We start from the raw sequence: 27349 nt of genomic DNA on the forward strand, positions 1-27349 counted from the left end.
ATAAGTTTAGAACCTAAGAAAGTAGAGAGAATAATAGGGTTGTCCACTCATTTATTGCTTTGTATCCTAGAGGGAGGTGAATGGGTAAAAGAGGGAGGGGGAAAAAGGGAGGGGAGGAGTGGTGGGTCCACAGATACGTTTTTGCAAAATCCTAAAAATTCAAAATTTGTAAAAAAAAAATAAATTCAAAATATTCCATCCAAAACTCCCCCCAAACCTACCCTATGATCAAAAAGTCATTTTCTCACTCTAGAAACTTTTTTCCAAGACTCCCTTCCTCCATAGCCCCTTTCCATAACACAAATCTCTCACTCGCTCTCTAAACTCTTACACCTTACTCCTTCTTCAAGCTCTCCATTGCAACTTTAAGCTCCCACTCTCTCTCTAAACTGTCTCCCTCCTCCTTCCTCAAGCTCTCCATTGCAACTTTAAGCTCCCACTCTCTCTCTAAACTCTGTTTCCCTCCTCCTTCCTCAAGCTCTCCATTGCAACTGTAAGCTCCCACTCTCTCTCTAAACTTTGTCTCCCTCCTCCTTTCCCAAGCTCTCCATTGAAATTTCAAGCTCCCACTTAAGCATCCATGGCAAACAATGGTCAAAATAGATGCCCCAAACCCATCATTCAAAGTATGGTTCTCCACAACTCGAAGAATGAGGAGCAGCAATGGGAACCTCAGGTTTTTCAAGAAGGTGCGTGGGTCTACATGCAACCTTCCGCAATCGGTCCACATCGTGTTCGTGAAAGAACAAACGTTGATCTCCATTGGAAGGGAAGACTACTATGCTTCAAGCAAGTAACAGACAAGGGTACGGTGGAAATCGTTCAACATGTTTTCATGTTTGGACACATGCGTCTACGAGGGATCACCAACCCAAGGGATTTTCCTTGTAATTGTATGTCCCTTGCACTTCAATGGTTTTGGTGGTAACAAGAAAATGGACTTTTTACATCTCACGGATTGTTTTGTTTCTATGTAGATGTTTTTCCTTCTAGCCTTGTGGAGGAGCAACCACTCTCGTGCCTTTTAGGCACATTTACGGCCATGCATGCAAGTCTTAGGGATATGCTCTTCTCCAACACAACTTCATCAAACCTTGCACGACAGAGGGTGTTCTTCTACACCCACAAGTACATTGTACCTACAAATGAGGAAGGCTACGGAGAGCTACAACCTTGCGTAGCATGGAGTGGCCAAAGCCAGATGCATTCACTATAATGTCTTTGAAAGCCAAGATTGTAGCTGATGTGAGAGCATCATTAAAATTTGGAAAAGCCTCGTGTTCCGTTGGGCTTGGATGGTGTTGTCCTGCTCATGTCTTCGCTAGCATCTTTGGATCTTTGCCTTTCCATCATACAAATACTATGTATGTTTGCAAAGATCTACAATACGATACATTGGAAGCCATCCTTGGCGAGAAGTGGGGGTATCTTGAAGGACTTCACAACGGAGATCGCTTTCGGTGTCAGGTTGGAAGTTTCGGCATTGATATCCGTTTCATCAAGGTGCGCTCCACTCTTTACGTGCGGTACTTCTATGAAAGGTGGATGTGCAAGCTTGGTGAGTGGATTCCATTGCAATCCACCGATGCTACAATTGAGGTATTTGATATTGCAATCAAATTGTTGAGTGGTGCCGTTGAAACCGTCCAAGTGAACAAGCATTGGACATTGGCCAATGTGCGGGAGCACTTAGTGATAATGGGTTTAGAGCATGGAGAAGATACAAAATTTTGTATCGGACGACGTAAGGTGAATGATTTTTCTCTCTTAATTATGTTATATTTATGTTCTTTTGATTATTCCCTGCTCTAAATTGGGTATGCTAATTTATTTATTTTTTGCTAGATTGGTAGCCGCATGGAGAGCACGATTCAAATTGAAAAGGCGTGGACGACGGAAGAGAATTTGATTTTATCATTAGAGTAGTTATGTTTTGTACTTAAATTTTTTATAATATTACAATTGTAAGTTCAAGCAGATGGTTGTATCAAATTTTGGCAATGCACATTATCTTAAAGTTGTAGTGATGTGTTTTTTGAGTTAAATGATTGTAATTTAGTTTGTAAGTTTTTTATAACTTCTTGTTATTTGTGTTACTTTATGAAAATTATTTAATATTTTAATTATTGTTTTTTTTTTTTTTTGGGGGGGGGGGGGGGCGGGGCTCGTGCTATATAAAGCCTCCTAAACCCTACCATTTTCACAATCTTTGCCTGTTCACACTCTCATTTGAGCTCCAACACTCTTTGCATTCCTACTTTCAGAGCTATCATTATGGCATCCTCCTCCACCCCTCCCGAAGCCATGGCGTTACAACGCTTCCAAGCGTTTTTACAAACAACCGAGTGGCAAGATCGTGACGATCTTCACAATTTCTTCACCCAATTCCTTGATGTGAATTCAACTATTCACCTAAACATCCAATCTTTTCAGCCTATCTTAGAATTTTTTGAATTTTACATCGACAAGTATGCTGTACCAATTGTCGGACAAGGGGAATTGTGGATTCCATGCGATTTGCTTCGCTACATACACAAAGGCGATCGGCCTTTCACCCAGCGACTTCAACGATTTTGTGTAATTGCGGGTGAGGTAGGTCAGTACATTGAAGATTCACGTTTGAAAAAGAAGAAGGTCGGCACCCAGTTTCTAAGTCGCTTGGTGACTTTTGTGTTTCTTCTTGCGGAGGAGCCTAAAAGATCTGAGGTGAGTTTGCCTCATTTGCGCCTTGGGGGTGTCGTCAAGGACACAAAGGAGCCCATTACAGCGCCCTGGGATGCAAGCAAAGAGGGCAATATTCTTGCTCTAACCTACCCAGGAGGTTTCATGGATGCCGCCAAATCCATGGGTGATGAGGGTGCAGAAGCATCCTTTAAGCCCGCTGCAGATGCGCCGGAGGAGACATTAACTCCGGAGGTTTTTTTTGAACACCTCTCCCCAATTGTGATAGATGGGGAGGAATATTTGTTTTTACATGATCTTGAAAAGACTTTTGACATCCTCATGGATGAGTGTCTGTCCATCCTCTGTGCCACTGTAGAGTCCTCTGCCATTGACCCCTCTTCCGATCCTTTGGATCGAAGCTTCCTTCCCCTTGGAGAGAGTGTGGTAGATACAGTGGAGTTGGCAATGGTGGCGGTGACAGATGCACCACACTCATCTGTGTCAAAGGATGAGTTTGTAGCTACACGCGCATTGCTTGAAGACCAACGCACTCCTATGCCTGTTCATATAGATGAACTTGAGAGTGTCGCTATGGCTCCCAATTCATCTATTTCTCTTGACAGCAAAGGCATAAACGATGAAGACGACGAAAAACAAGAGGTATTAATTGATTTTTGTTTTGTGATTACGTTAATTTTCATTGTTGCATTCTGAAATCTTATTTACCTATTGATTTCTTTGTAGAATGTTGTGGAGCTGGATGAGCATGCAGGTCGGGGAGGAGATGGTAGGCGCCAAGCTTTTGGATGGCAGTCGTCTCTTGCGCATTACCTTGGCAAGCTCCCCCAGGACGGATTTGCGATAATCCACAAGGAGTACACTCCTTGTGGTCAATTTTGGGTGTCAATGATGAAAGCAATGAGCCGCATCCTATGCCTGTCAAACATATCTCAAGCCTCCGAAGTTATATATCTTGTAAATAAATCTCTGGCCAGTGCTGCATTTGCGACACACATTCGTGGTCATGTGCCTTGTAACGTGGCCTTAAGCCAAGCTGTAGGTCTAAGCAATGTGGAACAAATTGCTTGGGATGTGCTGCACAAACAGCTTCCTTGCGCCCAAGAGCGCCAAGAAAACATTGCTCGCCATATCTTAGATGGCTCAAGCAGTCAATAGCTCATAAATCTTGTAATTAACTCCTTCAAATATGTAATGAGATATATCACATCTTTGTACTACTTTGTTATTTCAAAATTCGAATGGAAATTGATTTTAAATGCTACTTTCCAACTTCTGTATTGAGTTTATGGTACGATGGATAGTATATGATTGGTTCTATCTTGTGATACACTTGTGTAATTCTCTGAATCAAAATATAGAGTTTTTTTCAGATAAATAACATCAATAAAAACATAATAACATTGTATTCTTATAATTTTAGCATAAAAAAGCTTTAATTAGGCTGTCTAGAGGCCTGCCGCAGAGGCGCGCGAGAAGTCAGAAGTAATATTTAGTTTTGACTTCTCGCGCGCCTTTGCGGCAGACCTCTAGACAGCCTAATTAAAGGTTTTTAAAGCAAAAATTATAAGAATACAATGTTTTTTTTGGTTATTCAATCAACCAAACTTGGTTGACAGCTCTTTTATCCATATCTTTCTCTCTCTCTCTCTCTCTCTCTCTCTCTCTCTCTCTCTCTTTCCCTCTCTCTACTTAGTTTTACTTATCACTTAAAACAAATGTACACGACTCGTTATATTTGAAAAAGCCACGACTTGTTATATTTCAAAAAGATATCTTTACATTGGCAAAATTGCCTAAAAGTCAAATTCAATCTCTTTGTCCTCTGATTCGACGTGCAAGAGCTAAATCCTTGGGCATTATTGTCACCCGTTTTGCATGAATAGCACACAAGTTGGTGTCTTCAAAAATAGAAATTAGATGATATTCTGCCGCTTCTTGCAGAGCTTCTATGGCGATACCTTGAACTCGAAACGCCATTTGATAACTTTGCATGATCTCTTTTACCAAACATGCAAATGGTGCCTTGCGTATGAGAAGGTCTGAAGTTTTTTGATAGTGACGAATCTCTTGCAATGCCTTTGGAACGCGTCGCTTCACAGCAGGAGCCCGTTGTTGAGGGATGGTAGGATATGGGACATGGGCCTTGCGAGGGCGAACCTTGAAAATCTTTTTCTTTTTACGAGAGGGCTTGCGAGGGGGAGCTTGCGCATCTTCAAGGCCACCATGTGCTCTGACTGGCTCTTCAACTCCACCCTACACTCCAACTGGCTCGTCTGCTACATCCTCAAAATCCTCTTCATTTAGTAACCCATGATCACCTCTAGGCTGATCTGACGGCAGAGCGCCGAATCAACATGGCAATGTCTTCCTCGATGATTGCTTGGGATCTCCTGTCCACTCCATGGTGGGCTTTGTGCTTCGTTGTCCGTTTCGGTTTCTGTGTCTGATGTCACTACCCGTTTCTTCTTGCGTGAAGGTTGTCCATCTTGTTGCTCTTCACCTGACCATTCTCTCTCCATCTCTTCTAAAAGCTCTTGTTCGTGTATCCAAGGTGGTTTTTGAGCACCTTAGACGGTTGAGTGAGGGTGAGCAAAAAAAGGTTGATCTTTTCTTGTTGTTTGCTTTGTGCGTGCCATGGTGTAAGAAGGGGCAAGATTGAAAATGAGACTCCTTCTTCTCTAAAAGCCCTCTATTTAAAAAAAAAAGTTCTCTTCACACTTGACCAGGCCACTTAAAAAAACTCTTAATATCATCAAAATATAAAAAACAAAAAATAGATAAATGGAGAAGTGTTATATGCAACTCAACAACGACATCTACAAACATAAACATTACATTGCATAACATCATTTGTTTTACATGTTGGGTAACCAACGTTTGCCCACTCTATGGAGATTTTCACGCCACCTAGCATGATTAAGGGGTCCGGTGGAGTTTCTCCATTTCTCTTTAGCAGTAAGTCGAGATTGTCTCCTAACCTCCTTGGCAAGACTTGACTTTCGCGCTCACTCTATGGCATGACATCTCCCCAAAGAAAAACGAAAGAACCAATCAAACATCTCCTTCATGTAGTTGGATCTCGTAGTTCCACCACCGTGACGTGTATTTTTAAAGTAAACACCTTTGGCTCGATAATGTGATTTTTCCATTCCTTGAGTGCTCCACATGTCTAATGAACCATATTTTGACATAAAGAATGCTCCATGCACATACAAAATATGCTGCATCAAGAAAAAATGCTTAGATCAAATAAATATTTATGTATAGCATCAAAATTTGAACTGAACAAAGTAACTTACCATGTAGTGTGTGATATTGCTCTCTCCCCACGCTTGCACAAATGCTTTAGTGAAATTCGAAATGTGATCTTTGAACAAATTTTGTTGCTCGCTCGTGGTTTGGGGTTTCCACATGATTTGAAGCACTAACTCCAAGTGGTGCCACACTTGCCTACGCAGATTTACAAGCACGGGATTTGAATTTTGATCGGTCGTACACTTGCAAAGCGCTTTCCATAGCTCCCATGGAGCATCCTCTTCACCCCTCTCCTTTCGCATCTCTGGTTTCTTGAAAAACCTACGTGCTTTCACACCATTCATAGATACTTTTTGTGGCACTTCATGCATATTATCCACCTCACCGATGATGAAAACATTGCCACCATGACATCCAATCGAATTTAGATTTGTTTCAACTATTCAAATGGCTTCCACGGATCTGGAAAGTGGTTTCATTGTGAAAGCGTACTCTATGTGAAGCTTTAACAAGCGATCAAATATATGCATAAAGGCATGCAAAGTGCAAAAGTGTACATTTGTAAGAATGATATTATTGCTTCTTTCAACACTCAATCTGTTTTTAGCTTCCAAGCCATCTCATCCATGTCCATTCTAGAGCTCGAGCAGATTATCTCATGATCTTGACCCAATTCTTCCATATCTACTCATCAAATAGAAGCAAATGCAAGTTGGTCTTGACAAATCCCTTTTGAAGTGTGTGCTCTGTTGTCTCAAGAAAGGTTTGCAAAATTGTAAATTCCAACATCAATATTGACAAGGCTCTAACTTGTGGGATTGAGACGCATATTTAATAAATTCAAGCCTGACTAGATTGAATTGTTTCTTAATATGCTCACATACATCTATGCAAAGTCCAAAATACATGGGTATATGTAAGTGGGGCTCAAACTTAAGTTCAAGCCTCCTTGTTAGTGCTACAGCCTCATATGCAAGTGACACTAAATCTTAAGTTAAAACCTCACGTTAAGTTCTAAATGAGCACATGGAGGTCTTGCTTGAGTGTATGATAGACTCTAGTTTACAAATAGATATTGATTAAAAGGACTCACATCCATGGTTTCAAAGAATCAAACAAGTACCTTCCAAGCCTCAAAGTCCTTCATGGTTTGGTTGACACCAGGTGGTGGCTTAGAAGGACAACCATTTACATGCCATTGAGCTTGTGCTTGCATAAGTTGGTGAAGAAATGGCTCCTTTTGCATTGACATTGCAACAGATAGATTCTCATCTTTGGAGATTTCACGAGAGATCTTTGGTGGGCAATTGAGAATAATCTTTGATAATCTATATTTGAATTGTTGACGCAATTGAGGGGTAACCTTTGCAACTTTTGCACCTTGCAAACGTTTTGCAGCACTAATGGAGTGTTGTCCAGAGAGATGATCCAATAATCAACATTTCAAACATCCTCTTTGGCAAGTTTGTCAAGAGGAATTTTTTTGGAAGGATCACAAGGCATCAAAATTGCCAATATCTCCTCTTGCTTTGGTTCTTGAATAAAGTCTAAAGTCAAAATCCTGACCCAGTCTAGATATAATCTTCTATACACATAGTTTGATGGAGCAGGAAAACACCTTGACATCAATGCTAAAGACTTCATTAATCCCAAAAGGATAGAATCTCTTCTTGATTTCTAAGGAGTTCAGTGCTTTGTTATCTTCGGATGGAGTTTCCATGTCCATCAACTCCTCTTCAAAAACTTATTTTTCTTCTGCACTCTTTTTCATCTTCCTCGTTGCTAGTTTTTGTCAATATTTTTCAAGAGTAGAATCGTCCTTTGCCTTTATTTTTCTTATGAGTCCTTGTGCATTTTTCTCTTGTGAACCTTCTTGCTCCTCTAAATTAATGGTGGCAGTGATCTTCTCTGCATGTGTTGAAGCGCTTGCACGGGCACCTCTTGATGCTGCAAGTGTACTCCTAACTATGGCTTTCCCTGTCTTCTCCATAACTTTATTAGATATATAGTGCCCCTATGGTTTCTTTGTAGGTACAATCTTCTTTGCTAAGCTCAAGACTTGCTTTTCATGTTTCACTTCCTTCCCTAGGTCTTCCACACAGTCCACACCTTAGTCTTCTTTATTAGTGAAGCTGGAGATCTTCAATCCTAATTTTACAATATAATTTTTTTTTCCTAGTTTGCTACCATTCATGTCTGCTACATGAAAAGTGCCCAATGATAAGAAAAACTTGTTTGCCTTTGTGGTCTCTCCAATAAGTAGCACATTACATGCAAAGCATGGAATTGTGGTTGCATCCACATCATCTTTGACACCCACAACAATCCCATGTCTCCATATTTCATATCACATTGTGACAAATATTGATGGATGTCACCTTTGTAGTTTCCATATGTATCGTAGGTATCCACAAACCACTTCACTCCTTCTTCTTTTGTTAATTCAAAGGTCTTGTCAACCTTTATTCTTGGAGCAGTAGTTTTGGCGTGAGTGGAAATTCCAAGAACATCGAGTCTGAAGACTTGTGCAACCTGCACCCTTCTCTGGTATACTTGGTACATTGGAAGCCTCCATTCCTGAAACAACCAAAAAGAACAATTTTAGAACCTAAACAAGGAGCACGTGTTTAAGGTAAATAGTACATTTTAAAAAATACACTAGCATGTGTAGGCGAGGCTGGAACTTTAGTTTGAGCCAAAAATGTTGTTTTGTACCCTTGCTAGCCACAAGGATGTCATGAGAGTAGTCTTGCAAGTTAGTGCTACATTAAATTTGAGCCTAAAAGTGAAGCTCTATTATTTTTCTAGCCAGAAGGATGTCATGAGGCTAGGTGCACCCTAGTGCTACATTAGCATATGGAGAGGAAGCTCAACCTAAGTTTGAGCCTAAAAGTGATTTTTAATTCCCTGATGCACTTGAGGCTCAAACTTAAGCTTGAGCCTAAAGGTGCTATTCTATGCCCTTGATAGCCACAAATATGTCATCAAGCTAGCCTTCCAGGCTAGTGCTACACTCAAATATGCAAGTGGGGATCAAACTTAAGTTTGAGCCTCTTGTCATTGGTAACCAGAAGGATGCCATGAGGTTAGATTTAAGTTCAATCCTAAGCGATTTTCTATTCTTGCATGAATCCTAAAAGGATTTAGTGAATCTAGATTTTCATGATAGTGCTATACTAACATATCTAGGTGAGGCTTGAACTTAAGCTCGAGCCTCTTGCCTCTAGTACCCACAACGATGTCATGAGTCTAGCCTTACACCCTAGTGCTACAATAGCATATGCAAACAAGGCTAGCCACAAGGATGTCATGAGGCAAGCCTTGCATCCTAGTGCTAAAGAATATGCACTTGAGGCTTGAACTTAAGATCGAGCCTAAAGGTGTTCTTCTATGCCCTTGGTAGCAACAAGCCCTACATGCTGGTGCTACTCTAGTATATGCAAGTGAAGATCAAACTTAAGTTTGAGCCTATTGGCATTGGTAGCCACACAGATGTCATGAGGCTAACCTTACACCCTAGTGCTAAAGTAACATACACGGTTGAGGCTCAAACTTAAGTTCAAGGCAGACTTGCTATAGTAGCATATGTAGGCAAGGTTCAAACTTAAGCTCGAGTCTCTTTCCCTAAGTAGCCACAAGGATGTCATTAAGCTAGACTTGCTACAATAGCATATGTAGGCGAGGTTCAAACTTAAATTTGAGCCACTTTCCCTAAGTAGCCACAAGGATGTCATTAAGTTAGACTTGCTATACTCGCATATGTAGGCAAGGTTCAAACTTAAGTTCGAGCCTCTTTCCCTAAGTAGCCACAAGGATGTCATTAAGCTAGCCTTGCTACAATAGCATATGTAGGCAAGATTTGAACTTAAATTTGAGCCTCTTTCCCTAAGTATCCACAAGGATGTCATTAAGTTAGAATTGCTATACTAGCATATGTAGGCGAGGTTCAAGCTTAATTTTGAGCCTCTTTCCCTAAGTAGCCACAAGGATATCCCTCGGCTAGCCTTACACACTAGTGCTACAATATCATATGCAATTGAGGCTCAAACTTAAGTTTGAACCTAAAGGTGTTGTTCTATTCCCTTGGTATCCACAAGGATGTCATGAAGCTAGACTTTCATGCTAGTGCTATACTAGCATATGTAGGCAAGGCTCAAACTTAAGTTCAAGCCTCTTGCCCTTAGTAGACAAAAGGATGTCATGAGGAAAGCCTTGCATCCTAGTGCTACACTAGCATATGAAAATGAGGCTTGAACTTAGGCTCAAGACTAAGGTGCTATTCTATACCCATGGTAGCCACAAGGATGGCATCAGGCTAGCCTTTCATTCTAGTGCTACACTAACCTATGCAAGTGAGGATCAAACTTAAGTTCGAGCCTCTTGGAGTTAGTATCTCTAAAGGATGAGGCTAGACCTACTCCCTAGTGCTACAATAGCTTATACAGTTGAGGCTTGAACTTAAGCTCGAGCCTCAAAGTGTTTTCTTTTCCCTTGGTATCCACAAGGATTTCATGAAGCTAGACATGCATCATAGTGCTATACTGACATTTGTAGGCAATTTCTATACTTAGGTGCAAGCCTTTTTCCATTGTGGCCACAAGGATGCTATTTTATGACCTTGGGAGCTACAAGGATTTCACGAGGCTAACCTTTCACCCTAGTGCTACAGTACGAAATACTCAAACTTTAGCTTGAGCCTAAAGCTATTTTTCCATGTCCTTGATATCCACAAGGATGTCATGAGGATGTGCCCTTGCATAGTAGGGCTACAATGCAAGCAAGGTTCTTGCCATTGGTAGCTACAAGGATGTCAGGAGGATAGGCTTGTATAGTAGTGCTTTGCTATACGAGCATAGAAAGTTAAGGCTCAAACTTAAGTTCGAGCCTAAATGTGTTATTACATGCCCTTGGTAGTATCCTCAACGATGTCATGCGGGTAGCATTGCACAATAGCGCTACACTAGCATAGACATGAATGGCTCAAACTTAAGTTTTAGCCTCCTGCCATTGGTAGCCAAGGATCTGATGAGGCTACCTTTGAACCCTCGTGCTACACTGGCACATGTAGTTGAGGCTCAAACTTAAGTGCGATCCAAGAGCTAATATTCTCTGGCCCTGGTTAAGTCTCAAGCACTTGCATGAGGCAACACTATCATGCTAAAATATCCAAAATAAGCTCATGAGGCCACAATAGAGTGGAACATGCTAGTGATTTGATCTATACTAAGGATAAAGGGGGAGGGAATTCTGGCTCCCCCCTGCCACATGGCATCTCCTGAAGACTCAGGCGGGCTCAAGGTAAAAAAATTGAAAAAAAATAATTAAAAAATCACCGCCAGTCGCCTCTTGAGTAGGCGCGCTTGGCGAAGCGGGGCTGATTAAAGCGGGCGGGAGAGAGAGAGAGAGAGAGAGAGAGAGAGAGAGAGAGAGAGAGAGAGAGAGAGAGAGAGAGAGAGAGAGAGAGAGAGAGAGAAGGGAGGTCTGTAGCCATCACCTTCCCCCTTCCTCATCGCACTCCTACGGGCTTAACCTTCCCCCTTCCTTGCGGGCTCATCATCGTGAGAGAGAGAGAGAGAGAGAGAGAGAGAGAGAGAGAGAGAGAGAGAGAGAGAGAGAGAGAGAGAGAGAGAGAGAGAGAGAGGGAGGGAGGGAGAGAGAGGGCTCATCACGGGCTCACGGGCTGCGGGTTGCGGGCTCATGGGCTACTCCAGCTCAATCTCATCATCCTCAAAGCCTGCGGGCTCATCACCATCATCATTTGCTCTTGAATCGACTACTGCAGCAGCTCACCCTCATCATCATCATCATCATCAAAGCAGCTCACCCTACCCGGCAGCTCCTCGCATCGCGCTCCATCACCGGCAACTCCTCGCATCACGCTCCATCACTCGGCAGCTTTCTCATCGCACAGGTTTTCTCTCTCTCTCTCTCTCTCTCTCTCTCTCTCTCTCTCTCTCTCTCTCTCTCTCTCTCTCACGAATGAATGAACAGACGAACGAACGAACGAATGAATGAACAAACGTGTGTGTGTGTAGGAGACTGCGACTGCACGCTAGGAGTAGAGAGAAATGAAATGTTTTATTGAGTCTTGCCACGTCTGTGAGAGAGAGAGAGAGAGAGAGAGAGAGAGAGAGAGAGAGAGAGAGAGAGAGAGAGAGAGAGAGAGAGAGAGAGAGAGAGAGAGAGAGAGAGAGAGAGAGAGAGATAGATAGATAGATAGATAGATAGATTTTATTATCGTCCTCGGAGGTCAAATATGACCTATGGGACCAAAGTTACATGTGATGTAGTATGTGTATGGCTGATGAGTGACTCTCGATGCTCCAAAATTGTAGTGATGAGAGTCGCAATGGAGAGCCCACACTTTGGCTGGGAGAGGAAAGTGTGTAGGTCTAAGTTATGGCTGAAAATGTGAGAGAAGCAAGTTCGGATGTGATCAAAAGCTGAGCACTCTAGTAGTGTGTGGTACTCAGACTCTCGAACTTGCAGTGAGCATAATGTGCACAATCGATTTGACTCTTCTCCATTGCCCCAACGCCCTATCTCACATCGAAGGAAATGGGAGCTAAGCCGAATTGCTGCGATAGTGCGTATCGCAGACAAGGGAATAGGCTCAAGCATGTAAGTGTGAGTACGGTTTCCTCTCTCAGCGAAGAACATGGTTTTGTAGTTGGGGGCAATATAGGTGGTGTAACGTATGAAGCGTGACCCACTGGATTTCTCCCAAGCCGTAATACATTGGCGTTGTAGAAAAGCTTCATTCACTTGAGAGTCAATTGAAGCATCATGTAGCAAGTGTAATGCATCCCATCTCCCAAACCACTTCTTTATGTCTTGCATCCATCCCGTGCTCAAGATCTTGCTTTTATGCATCTTTTGAACTTTTTTGCTTGCTTCCCATGCAATTGTAGGAAGTCGATGTGAGGGGTTTTGACGCATCTTTATCATGTACTCCACAACCCTTTCCATGCCCATAACCTCAATTGGAAGAGATCCCGACTCAAGAAGTAGGAGCATATATGGTGTTTGTGTCTTAACTTGGAGAACGTTTGTAAGAAAACGCTTTTGGACATTCTCAAACTCTTTCCAAGTAGACTTTGAGATGCTCCCGCCCCACACTTCAGCTCCATAAAGAAGAACCGGTGTCACCAATGCATCAAAAAGATACTTCTTGAGAACCCAACACTTGATGTTTCCCGCATTACACATGTTCTCAAATGCATAATATGCTCTCTTTCCCGCTTCCAAACGACGAATAGCACATTCATGCCACTTGTGATTGGATGGAACCTCAAGGCCAAGGTACTTAAAGCTCTCAAAAACTTCAAGTGTCTTGTTGTTGTACACAATGCATGGCTTCTCCTTATGGTTGGTTTTCACAAGCATAACCTTTGTTTTGGATTCATTTACAATCAGCCCACTATGCAAGCAAAAGTTATCAAGGACAACCATAAGCTTTTGTGCATCTTCTAAAGTGTGTGCTAGAAGCACTACATCATCCGCATACAACAAAAGCATGATTACCGCATTGCAAATAGTGACCTCTTCAATGCCTTCTTCTTGCATAAAGTCAAGTACCATTTGTTCCAATTGATCGATGCATAGACCAAAGAGAGTTGGTGACAATGGACATCCTTGTTTAACCCCAATAGTGCTTACAAAAATTTCTGAAATTTCTCTTCCCATGCGCAATTGACAAATCACCTTCTCATAGATTCGAGAAACCGCAAGCATAAACTCACTTGGCACTTGGAGTTCTTCCATCCTTCTCCACAAATTGTTACGTGGAATCATATCAAAGGCTTTCTTAAAGTCCACAAAACAACAATCCAATCGCTTGCCTTTCAACCGACTTTCCTCCATGAGAACACGAAGAGTGACAAGATGATCAATGGTGCTATGGCATCGACGAAAAACCGCTTGTCCCTTTGCACGCTTGTCATTCTCTTCAGCCCAATCACTCAATTTCATCTCCATTATGCACCCAAACAACTTTGCCATAAGAGACCCAATCATTATAGTCCGGTAGTTGCTTACATTCTTTACATCCCCTCCTTTATGCAAAGGCTTAACCCAATTAGTACTCCAATCATAAGGCATACCATGTTGAAGTGCAAGGTTGAACATATCACACATCCACTCATGGGTAAAATCTCCCGTCCATTTGATCATCTCCGGCTTGATACCTTGAAGATCTCCCGCTTTGCGAGTGGCCAACTTTTCAAGCCCACCGCATACATCCTCAATAGTAAAAAAAAGATGGCATACATGGGAGTGAACCATAAAATGGTATTTTTTCAGTATTTGCTTGCTCATATAATTGCCTACAATGTGTGTACATATCCACTAGACTCAAGTTACCAAAATTCTCAACCCGCTTGCCTCTCAAGTTTCTCCAAAATCTTCCACATGCATGTGCCTTTTCTTGGACTTGAAATTCTTGTTGCTTTACTTCCCATCTTCTTCTCTTCTTTTGAATCAATGCCTTGTATGTATGCAAATGACTTTGATAGTTGTCTTTGTCCATAGCTGCATCAAGATTTATCAAGGACTTTCGAGCATCTTGACATTCTTTATCAAACCACCTTTTGCGTGATCTATCTTTGTTGATACCATGGAGATGCTTTATGGCAAAGCATTCTTCCGCACAGGAACAAATAGCTTTCTTGAAAGCTTCCCATTTAGTTTCCAATGGTGCATCACATTGAAGCTTTGTCATCCATAATTTTTGCTCAACCATTTCAATGTACATTGGTGCCCGTTTGAAATCCATACATAGTGATAACTTCTCTTTCCTTTGGCTGAGATTATCATGCTTAGTTGCTTCTCCACATGAAAGGTCAATATATAAGGTGCGATGGTCGGATTCCGGAGTCCATTGACCAAACATAAAACTCTTTATGCGATACATGATGGCTTCAGAGAGTAGCATATAGTCAATCACACTATCCCCATTATGTCTCCTACATGTAAATCCATTGGTTCCACTCCACAAAGATACACCATTGGCAATGAGCATACCCGTGCTATTACACATGTGTAAAAGTAACTTTCCATAGTGATCCGGCTCTTTCTTATCCATTAAAGTACGATCATACAAGTGAACTTCCTCCAACTTCCTTGAAATGTATGGCATATCAAATTGTTGAGTATCATGTTGCAATGTTTTTGTGGGAGCATTCATATCCCCAAATACAATAACATCACCTTCACCTTTGAAATAAGCAATGTCCTCTTCCAAATCAGAAAATGGTTGATCTCTATCCATGCAAGCATAAAAGGGAGAATCATGATGAGGAATGTAGCAACCGGCTACCAAAATCGGTGCTCTTTTTGGTGTCATAATTTTCAGCCATACATAACGTTTGTACTTGTCATCTTTCACAGTTGATACAAAATCTTCCAATCCTTTCTTAACCATACATGCTAACCCTCCTTGTCCTCTTCATTGCTTGAGATTATTTGACCACATCAATGAATGTACATTGTAATCCTCCAAGCCGTTAATCCTTTGTGTATCATGCTCCCAAGTTTCAACAAGAAGTACAACATCGGCTTTGCTTGTTAGTTCATCAATGCCAACCCCCGCATTCCATGGGTATCCATTACAATTCCAAAAGCATATTTTTAATTGTAACTCGGTCTCATAGGTCATGCATCTCTATTTGCTTGAGAGACTTGCCTCCTCCTTGGGCACATTTTCTTCATGAGAGATCTCCTTGTTTTTATTATTCTTTTCCTCATATGCCTTGCGACGCATATTTTGTTGCTTAATAGTGCGATCTTCACATAGAAAACATTTTGTATCCCTCAAATAGATCCAACTATTATCAAGGATAATCTTTCGCTTGGTCTCATCCGGCATGGTGCTTACAATTGGCCGTTCTCCCGAGCGAGGAGCTCCTTGCTTACCCACTCTATGTGCTCCATAGACCATAGCTCCGGACATGCCAAAGTGGGTTTTGAAGAAATCTTCAATAACAATGGCAAGAGAAGGAGGTGTCTCTAACTTCTCTTCGGGAATTCCACGAATAACAATGTTCTTGGAACGTCGCTCCCGTTCCTTCAACTCCTCCACATCCACATTCTCAACATTCTTTGTTTGAACCATAGCTTGCATGAGTGAGGAATTAGAAACCACATTGCTACCATATACATCAGCCCAAGACTTGTTTGTGCATACATTTTTCATGTCGCATACATCCCGGCTTATAGTGTCAAATTTGTCCTCTTTCAATACATGGTCATGCTCTACTTTGCTCATTCGCTCCTTCAAAGCATTCAAGTCCACAAGAGAGCGTTTACATTCCTTGACTTCCTCTTCAAGTTGCATCAAACGTGTTGTTTGCATCTCAAGTGTCCTCTTGAGATTCTCATTCTCAACCACAATCACCCTTAGTGTGCCATTCTCCATTGCAAGTGCTCGTAAGTCTTCGCCTTGTTTGTTTACGGTCTCTTGCAATGATACCAAGTACGCCATGATCATGGTTTCCGATGTCGTTGGTTGGGTGGTTGTGTTGCTATCTCCACACTTAGGAGATTTTGGATCATTTTCCACAATGGTTGTGGACCTTGTTGAAGAAGAAGAACCCTTGTGAGTGCCGGAAGACATTGTATGTAAAATAGGAGATGAGAATCAATTTTGTTGAACCTGTTCACTTCGGAAATGCTACTACAGAAACGCCTTCCATAACTCTGAAAATTTCTGTCTTTACATCAATGCGTAGAGGACTTCGTGCTCTTCGATTGAGGCTATAGATCACCCAAATCGGAGTTCAGATGAAGAAGTTATGATCAAAAGAGTGGACTGCTGTCTACTAGGTGAGAGATGAAATGTTATGTTTTTGTGTGTGTGTGTGTGTGTGTGTGTGTGTGTGTGTGTGTGTGAGAGAGAGAGAGAGAGAGAGAGAGAGAGAGAGAGAGAGAGAGAGAGAGAGAGAGAGAGAGAGAGAGAGAGAAATGAAATGTTATGTTAGCATCTGTGAGCCCGCACAGAGAGAGAGAGAGAGAGAGAGAGAGAGAGAGAGAGAGAGAGAGAGAGAGAGAGAGAGAGAGAGAGAGAGAGAGAGAAATGAAATACCCCCCTGACAATAAAAAATGGACCTTAAAGCTTAGAAAATCTTGAACAATCTAACCAAAATAGATGCAAGCGTATTTTGAGAATTTTTGAAATTGAGGGGTATTCTTGGGCATTTACGATGATGATGATAATGACATTTAAGGGTATTTTGAGAAATTTTTGAAACAGCATCCTTGGCCATTTACGATGATGATGATAATGATTTTAGTTTTTCACTTTACTTCATTTTTATTTTGTAATCAGACATTCTATTAGATCCACCAAGATTGTATGAGTTTGGTCTCATAGACCTTGGCCCTTTGAAGACGTTTAATATAGCATTTCATTTCATCTCCCTCCTCTCCACGTGAGACTGAGACTGTGAGTCAGTGTTCGGGAAAAATGTGTTTCAGCTTAATATCATGCTGGTTGAGCGCAAGGGGAAAAGGAGAAATTCCACCCCAAAATAGAGAAAAATAGTGTAAAAAACTAAAAAAGTAACCTCTTGGCAAATTCAAGGAAAGGCATTTTGTATGTTTGGAAAAATGATTTTTCCCGAACACAGTTGTGAGTGCTCTCTCTCTCTCTCCCTCCCTCCCCCCCAATCTGTAGCGCTGACAACATCTTCTCTCTCTCTCTCTCTCTCTCTCTCTCTCTCTCTCTCTCTCTCTCTCTCTCTCTCTCTCTCTCTCTCTCTCTCTCTCTCTGCGCCTTCAGGCAGGTCGCACGACCAACAAAACAGCAAATGCCCTGGCCCTTGAGTGCACTCTGTACAGTGTACCTTATTGGCCTATTTGGGGCCTGCCAACCAATGCCCACATGCCTACTGACTGTCACGCATCGTTGCACATGCAAATTAGCACCGAAATAGAGAGAGAGAGAGAGTGTAAAAACCCAAAAAATAACCTAACTTTCTAAAATTTCCTCTTAGCAAATTCAAGGATAGCAATTTTGTATGTTTAAAAAATTATTATTTTTTTAACATTGCAAAGCATCAGTAGGGGCTCAACAAATTGGCACTGTTCAAAGCACCAACGTTCGAGAAAAATGTGTCTCGGTCGGAGTCAGCTTATTATTGTGTTGTTTTCAATTTCAAAAATGCCGGTTGAAGGCAAGGGGAAAAGGAGAAAGTCCGCCCCGGAATATAGAAAAATAGTGTAAAAACCCAGATAATAGCCTAATTTTCTAAAATTTTCTGTTAGCAAATTCAAGGAAATGAATTTTGTATGTTTAAAATAATGATTTTTCTTGAACATTGCAAAGCACCAGTAGGGGCTCAACAAATTGGCACTATTCAAAGAACCAATGTTTGGGAAAAATGTGTCTCGGTTGGAGTCAGCTTAATATCGTGCCGTTTTCAATTTCAAAAATGCCGGTTGAAGGCAAGGGGAAAAGGAGAAATTCCACCCCAAAATAGAGAAAAATAGTGTTAAAACTCAAATGATAGCCTAATTTTCTAAAATTTTCTCTTAGGAAATTCAAGGGAAGGAATTTTGTATGTTTAAAAAAACAAATTTTTCCCGAATCTTGAACCCTAGCATTTCATAAAGCACTTCATAAAGCACAAAAAGTGCTTTCAATGAGTTTAATCTATGAGATGTCGTCTCTTGGAATGCCTACACATGAGTAGAATATTGGAGAGAGAGAGAGAGAGAGAGAGAGAGAGAGAGAGAGAGAGAGAGAGAGAGAGAGAGAGAGATGGAGCTGATGGACGAGAAGCATTAGGTGGGGCAGCCACTCTCTTGGCCCTAACCAAGTTAGGCATATCCCACAATCAGTGCATTCTGAGAGAGAGAGAGAGAGAGAGAGAGAGAGAGAGAGAGAGAGAGAGAGAGAGAGAGAGAGAGAGAGAGAGAGAGAGAGAGAGGGATGGAGCTGATGGATGAGAAGCATTAGGTGGGGCAGCCACTCTCTTGGCCCTAACCACGTTAGGCATATCCAACAATCAGTGCATTCCAAGAGACGACATCCTACACAGGAAGCTTCTCAATCACTTTTTGTGCTTTTCTAAATGCACCACATTTGGCATGTGTGTGTGTGTGTGTGTGTGTGTGTGTGTGTGTGTGTGAGAGAGAGAGAGAGAGAGAGAGAGAGAGAGAGAGAGAGAGAGAGAGAGAGAGAGAGAGAGAGAGAGAAAGAGAGAGATCTTCCACTATCATCGTCGGTTCCCCTACCCCACATGACAAAAACAATCTACTGATGGGGGCGAACTAAGCTTGAAGCCAAGAAAACACATGGAAAACTTAGTTTCAAAAGCCAGGAGGAGGAGGAATTGAAGCATTGCTCTACAACTCATTATCGATGGATCAACAGACAAATAAATATGGGGGAAGAGAAGCTTATATGCGCTATTTTGCATTGAAATGGAGCAATGGGAAAAGGAGAAAGTCCACCCCAAAATAGAGAAAAATAGTGTAAAAACCCAAATAATAGCCTAATTTTCTAAAATTTTCTCTTAGCAAATTCAAGGAAAGGAATTTTGTACGTTTAAAATAATGATTTTTCTTGAACATTGCAAAGCACCAGTAGGGGCTCAACAAATTGGCACTATTCAAAGCACCAATGTTGGGAAAAATGTGTCTCGGTCGAAGTCAGCTTAATATCGTGTCGTTTTCAATTTCAAAAATGCCGGTTGAAGGCAAGGGGAAAAGGAGAAATTCCACCCCGAAATAGAGATAAATAGTGTAAAAACTCAAATGATAGCCTAATTTTCTAAAATTTTCTCTTAGCAAATTCAAGGGAAGGAATTTTGTATGTTAAAAAAAATGATTTTTCCCAAATCTTGAACCCTAGCATTTCATAAAGCACTTCATAAATCACAAAAAGTGCTTTCAATGAGCTTAATCTATGAGATGTTGTCTCTTGGAATGCCTACACATGAGTAGAATATCGGGGAGAGAGAGAGAGAGAGAGAGAGAGAGAGAGAGAGAGAGAGAGAGAGAGGGATGGAGCTGATGGACGAGAAGAATTGGTGGGGCAGGCTCTCTCTTGGCCCTAACCAAGTTAGGCATATCCCACAGTCAGTTCATTCCAAGAGAAGACATCCTACATAGGAAGCTTCTCAATCACTTTTTGTGCTTTCTGAAATGCACCACATTTGGCATGTGAGAGAGAGAGAGAGAGAGAGAGAGAGAGAGAGAGAGAGAGAGAGAGAGAGAGAGAGAGAGAGAGAGAGAGAGAGAGAAAGAGAGAGATCTTCCACTACTGTCGTTGGTTCCCCTCCCCCACATGACAACAACAATCTACTGACGTGGGCGAACTAGGCTTGAAGCCAATAAAACACATGGCAAACTCAGTTTCAAAAGCCAGGAGGAGGAGGAATTGAGGCATTTCTCTACAACTCATTATCAACGGATCAGCAGACAAATAATCAGGGGGGAAGAGGAACTTATATGCGCTATTTTGCATTGATACAGATCTCTGTGATGGTGGGGCTCGCAGAGCTAGAAAAAAACCTAGGTTTAATGTAATCCCTACAAATTTTGGTATTTACCTCTAAATTTTAAATTTGAACTTGAGAAAACCTACAACCTGTAGAGAAATTTAGTGTAAAAACCTTGAAGTCTAGCATTGACTTGGTCGACATGTATGCCAAAATGTAATGCACTTCATAAAGCACAAAAGGTGATTTCAATGAGCTTAATCTATGGGATGTGGTCTCTTGGAATGCACCCAGTATGGGATATGCCTACACATGAGTAGGGAAGAGAGAGAGAGAGAGGGAGAGGGAGGGAGAGAGAGAGGGGGGGGGGGGGAATGGAGCTGATGGACGAGAAGCATTAGGTGGGTCAGCCGCTCTCTTGGCCCTAACCAAGCTAGGCATATCCCACAATCAATGCATTCCAAGAGACGACATCCTACACAAGAAGCTTCTCAAGCACTTTTTGTGCTTTCCAAAATGCACCACATTTGGCATGTGTGTGTGTGTGTGTGTGTGAGAGAGAGAGAGAGAGAGAGAGAGAGAGAGAGAGAGAGAGAGAGAGAGAGAGAGAGAGAGAGAGAGAGGTCTGCCACTACCGTTGTTGATTCCCCTCCCCCACATGACAAAAAAAATATGTATATCTATATAGGTATAGCCTCTGTGTGTGTGCGCGCACGCGTGTGCGTGCACGCTCAGTTTCACATTATGCCCATAGGAAAGTCAACAACCTTTTGCTATGGCCATAGGATGCACACAGGCTTTGGCTATTTCTCTCTCTATGGCCACCTTGCACCATAGAGAGGGAGGTATAGAGAGGTGGATAGGAGAAAAATAGAGAGGGAGAAATAGATAGTTAGAAAAACATGTATAACCCGGTGCTAAATATATATCTCATCTTACAGTAATGGAGCAAGTGCTTACCTGTGGAGGAGATTCTTCGGAGGTGATATTTTCTACCCCAGAGAGAGACCCAGGCAACAATTTACAAAATGCCAAGCGCGTTGCCCGAGGTGGGGATGGACCTGCAAAGAAGCAAATTGTAGATGGACTAGGTATCATCCACACAGTATGCTCCAAAATTCAAGCCTCATGTGAGAGGCGGAGGCATCACATGTTTCCTATAGAGAGAGCATTCACAGGTTGAGCCATTCACAATATGAGCAAGGGGTTTATCTTCATCGTCTAGAGGAGCGGATGCAGCTACAGATCAATGGTATTTTGCAGCAGCAGAGCTCAGTGCAAGAACAACTTTCTCGCATAGAAAGCAACCAAGCTAAAATCATGAGTCTCTTGGAGAGGTCCCTTCTTGACAAGGATAGCATGGATTTCAAAAGCATTGTGCCTGAATTATGAAGCACTAGCAACAAATTGACCGTCATAGCAGTACAACATACTACAGGTGTCTCCAAAGTTAGATCTATCTCAAACAATCTCAATGCATTGGTAACGACCCATTGGCCCAAGAAGGGGATTAATGCCGTTGGAGATATTCCATCCAATTCAAAGCAAGGCAACCCTTGCAAGAAGCAAATTATGTAATCGATAGTAATACTCACTTCTTTCTCATGTATAGGCTTAGCGGATCTATATTTTGGTGGCTTTGCAGATATTGACTACATTTTGGGGGAAGCTTATGTATGTAGTGGATACCAATTTTCTCACAACTCTTGCTTGTCTTATTTGGATACTACATTCTCAGAGGATCTCCATAATTGTATTATTTTTGTTGCCAATATGTCTTTTGAGTCACACCTCCCGTTCCCTGCCTCTCTCTCTCTCTCTCTCTCTCTCACACACACACACACACACACACACACACACACACACACACACACACACACACACACACACACACACACACACACACATATACATACACACACACAAAGTATTCTAGGTGTGTGCAATGTTTGAACTTCTTTCTAGGTATGACAAATGTGAAGCACTTCATAAAGCACAAAAAGTGGGAGAGAGATTCCTATATAGGATGCCGTCTCTTTGAATGCATTTATTGCCAGATATGCCCAATTTGGGTAGGGTCAAGAATCACTGGGATATTTTTGGCAGATGCAAAGCGAGAGTGTCTCTCCCAATGCAATCACATGCACACCATTGCCGATGTGGTATTTGCTTTTGATTGCGTAAACGGAATGTGCACAACAATTCAAGCCTCAATGCAACTCTACCAACTCAAATGGGGATTGTCACCATGGTAACTCTTCATAATGAAGCACCTCGGGGCTGATTTGGATGCACCTTTGAATCCGTCTTGATGTGGGTTGCCAATGGCCAATAATGGTTTGACCAATTTTGCAAACATTGGCTATCCTACTGCAATGGCTGGTATGGGGCTTAATCTGCAAAATGCTATGCTGATCTACGCACACAAGAGCGCTAGGGCCATCACTCGGCCATCATGATCTCAACTAGAGAAAAAACTATAGATATGGCTGATGCTAGACCCACAAATGTTGGGCTGATGAGTGTCTAGAAGCGCTAGGAAGCTCTACTCTTCATTAGCGCTCCCAACTTGCAGATGGAAAAACATTAGGGCTTCTGCTCCTTTTATATCGACTGAACAGTACTCATAATTTTTTGAGTGTCTAGTTCAGGCAAGCATCATCCAAGTCCAACAAAAAGAATAAACTGGACGGGGTGAAATAAGGGTGCAAAACGGGCACATCTGCATCGACTGCAAGAATCCTGTTGAGGTGCAGACTGGCGCATTGTAACTGCAGTGGGAAATTGTCGACAGAAACTCAGGCCTTAACCGACAATCATGAATGGGCTAATCTAATGGACTCGATCCCCCAATTATATCCTTAGTAGTAGTTAGATGAGATATAGAGAGACAGATATAGAAGTATATAGACATTTACCATGTGGGTTGGCAAGCCTCCTCTCACTGACTCCCTCAAAGAAAGATAGACATAGTTGGGAAATCCTTTCTTCTCCATACTCTCTTCTTAACTCTCTAGGTACTAACCTGTATATATCTGTGAGTACTTATAAGAGTTCTTTTTTGAACAGATGGCTATTGGTCCAAAGGTGTTGTCTCCTGGACATGCAAGACGTAGTAGGATATGTCAAGCCTCTCAAGCTACGCGATGTGCAGCAGCACGAGATAGAGTTTGACATTCTCTAGGGGAGATTAATGTGCCTCGCTTTGAAGATTGCCAGCATTTGATAAACATAAATTGATGCAATGAATTTCCTCAGGGAAGGATTACATTAGATGTAGATATCGAGTCAATGCTCTCACAAAGTTATGTAAGGATTGAAGTGGAAGACAATTTGGAAGCCAATAACGGAGATGTTCCCGAGGAGCCTGTAATTGTCTCCAGAGAGGGAGATTACTCCAAAGTTGAGACACATTGCCTATCTATCACCTACTTATATTCTGAGACCACTTCCTTGATGCATATCTCTATGTTGTCTCTTTCTCATGAAAGTGTATTCTTCACAACCTAGGAAACTTGGATTTTGCATGTTCCTTTTGTGGTGCTTTAGCTTGGAAAACAAAAGCAAAGACCATTCACACATTTGTGGGGAAGAGTTTTTGCAACTCAGGAAATGTTTCTTTGCCGCCATTAAGTGAACCTCCTTTAGAATTAAGAGAATTGATGCACGGGGGTAATACTAGAAGTAGAAATTTCTTGAAACATATCAGAGCATACAATAGTGTGGGGGCATTTGCTTCTTTGGGAGCTCATATAGATGAATCTCTCTGCCAAAGAAAAGGAATCTATACCTTCAAAGTGCATGGATCTATTTATCATAACATTGGTCCATTGATGCCAGAAGAACGATCAGGTCAAATCCCTCGCTTTTCTCAGTGGTATTTTTTTTTACATTGAGAATGAGTTGCAAAACAGGATGAGTCATGTTTCTAAACTCAAACCATATGTTTTGGAAAGCTTGCAATCGATGATGCATTGAGTAAATCCGTATGTTCAAGCTTTTAGGGGGTTTGCTACAATGGTCCAAACTTCCAATATTCTGGAGATTAGGATGGTCATTACTGAGAAGCGTACAAATGGTTGGCAGTATGTTGCTCCAACAAGTGTGGAAGTTGCTGCAATCATGCCTGGTCAGGGTGAAGAGAGCAACATTGGCCATCGTGATATTGTGTTGAATCTTTTGGGTGGTGGTCTAAAAAGAATCTCAAATTGCCATAAGTCATACATGCCTCTATTATATGTGTTGCTATTTACAAATGGTGAAGAAGATTGGAATCCTTACATACCGCAAGTAAACATAGTGGAAGTAAGCAGAGAGCAAGTAAATGAAACTACAAAGTATATTTCTACAATGGATTTCTACAAGTATAGATTGCAAATTAGAGATGACACGACACAATGTCTTTTACATGTTGGTAGGCTACTGCAACAATATATTGTTGATGCATATAGTTGTATGGAAGAGTTGAGGCTTTTGTGGGTTTGTAATCATCAAAGTGAACTTCACAGTGAGGTGTATCAAGGCTTGATAGATATGGTTGGAGCAAGAGATGGAACAAGGGATGATAGAGAACCGTTATTGGGTGCTAATGTTGGAAGAAGGGTTGTATTGCCTTCTTCGTATGTTGGTGGCCCTCGCTATATGCACCAACCTGATCTCTTCATAACATTCACATGCAATCCTGGATGGAAGGAGATACAGGATGCATTACTACCTGGACAGATATCCAATGATTGTCATGATCTTATTGCCCATGTTTTCTATCATAAATTCAAGGATTTGATGGGCTTGCTAATTAAGAGAGTTATTTTTAGTAAGGTCATTGGACACATCTCTGTGATTGAGTTCCAAAAGAAAGGCCTTCCTCATGCTCACATTCTATTGATACTTGCATCTGAGAATAAGCCAGCAGAGACATTGGATTATGATAAGGTTGTGTGTGCGGAGCTTCCTGATAAGGTAATGTCTCCACAGTTGTATGATGTTATCAGTCGATGTAATGTGCATGGCCCGTGTGGAAACTTGAATAAGAATGCTCCATGTATGAAAGAGGGAAACTTTACAGGTTTAAATATCCTCAAAGCTTCAGTGCATCGACTACTGTGGCTATGGATGGATACCCAACGTACATGAGGAGGGATGATGGAAATTACATTGTTCGTAATAAAGTGCAAATGAGTAATAAATGGATTGTTCCATACAATCCATTTTTGTCAATAAGGTACAATGCACATATCAATGTGGAGGTTTTCTCCACTATATCCGCTATGAAATATCTCTACAAGTATGTGTATAAGGGACATGACAGGGCCACTATTGTTCTACAAGATAGTGAAGGGCTTCTAAATGAAGTTACAAACTATCTTAATGCTCGATATGTATCAGCATCTGAAGCTATCTGGCGTATATTTGGGTTTCACATGCATCAAGAGAAACCTAACATACAACGGCTCCAAGTTCACTTGCCTCATCAAAATCAAGTCATCTTCAACAACAGAGCGACTGTACAGAGTGCGGTGGAGAGAGAGGTCAGCAAAAAGACAATGCTCACTGAGTGGTTTGTTGCAAATCAAAAATATCCAGAGGCCAACGATTTTTTGTACATAGACACTAAGAGATGTCATGCAAAATAACATGTTGTTTGGTGGAAAGGTTCTCCTCCTTGGTGGTGATTTCAGACATATTTTACATGTTGTGAGTAAAGGAGGAAGAGAAGACATTATTGATGCATCTTTGTGCCACTCATACATTTGGCAAAGTACAAAAATCATGCAGACATTGTTGATGCATCTTTGTGCCACTCATACATTTGGCAAAGTACAGAAATCATGCATCTAACACAAAATATGCGAGTGGTCAATTGTTTCAGTAATGTTATTGAAAGAGAGTTTGTGCAATGGACACTTGATATTGGTAATGGCGATGTTTGTGATGGGGACATACTTGATAATGTGGTTTTGCCGGCCTGCATGATGCTACCACAAAATAATTTGCAAGCATTGGTTGCTTGCATATATAGAGACCTTGAAACACTCTCTTGCCATGCAACCGTTTTCAAGGATAGAGCAATTTTGGCTCCACGAAACAAGGAGGTGGATGCTATAAACAATTTGGGCTTGCAGCAATTTCCTGGTACTTATAAGGAATATGTCAGTGCAGACTTAGTGTGTGAATCAAATTGTGATAGCATTTTATTCACAAGTGAGTTTGTAAATAGTTTAGATCTTGGGGGAGGTTTTCCATCACATGTTTTACAATTGAAACAGAATGCTCCAGTTATGTTGCTTCGCAATTTGGATCCAAGAAGTGGTCTTTGTAATGGGACACACTTGATTTGGAAGCAATTCCACAGCAAAGTGATTGAAGCAAAAATCATTACAGGGTCACATGCAGAATGCAGTGTTCATTCCAAGGATTGATTTTCTCATGGGATCTAGAGAAGGTATCCCTTTTTATTTAAAATGCCGCCAATTTCCCCTACATTGTGCTTTTGGGATGACAATCAACAAGGAACAAGGCCAAACATTGGGAGTTCTTGGATTGTATTTCCCAACACCTGTTTTCACCCATGGTCAATTGTATGTGGCAATGTCTCGCGTGAGATCCTCTTCTGCCATCAAGGTGTGGTTGGTGATAGTCACTTAACAAGTGTTAGTAGACATGGAGATCAAAGAACATACACTTCTAACATTGTCTACAAAGAGGTGTTGCAATTGACCTTATGAAGTTAAGTGCATTGATAACAACAATCCATTGCCCCTTGCCACCCCCTTGCCATGGGGCTTAATGTGGTTGGATATGTTTCATCCAATAAAAAATCATGGTGACTCTCGCAAGAAGCGATAGAGCAACTATTTCTTTGTCATTTATAAGCTTAGTATCTTCTTATGAATTATAGATGAAACATGGTGTAGCCTCAAGCAAAGAATATTCGCCGAGAAGCAAAGGACTAAGATTTATTAGTGCTG

At 41.5% G+C, this 27349-nt stretch overlaps 1 protein-coding gene across 1 annotated transcript; it reads left to right on the forward strand.

Annotated features, from left to right (window-relative positions):
• The first annotated feature begins 24431 nt into the window (after positions 1–24431).
• LOC147465760 (uncharacterized) lies at positions 24432–25514 on the forward strand. The gene has a single exon (XM_086498622.1). It carries the CDS (start codon positions 24432–24434, stop codon positions 25512–25514), a length of 1083 nt encoding a protein of 360 aa, XP_086354748.1.
• The last annotated feature ends 1835 nt before the right edge of the window (positions 25515–27349 follow it).

This window comes from Adiantum capillus-veneris, chromosome 1 (genome assembly GCF_014529385.1).
Source record: "Adiantum capillus-veneris isolate H3 chromosome 1, ASM1452938v2, whole genome shotgun sequence".
Classification (NCBI taxonomy): Eukaryota; Viridiplantae; Streptophyta; class Polypodiopsida; order Polypodiales; family Pteridaceae; genus Adiantum; species Adiantum capillus-veneris.

Coding starts and splice junctions, on each gene's coding strand:
- LOC147465760 (XM_086498622.1), top strand. CDS start 24,432: ATGGTCATTACTGAGAAGCGTACAAATGGTTGGCAGTATGTTGCTCCA.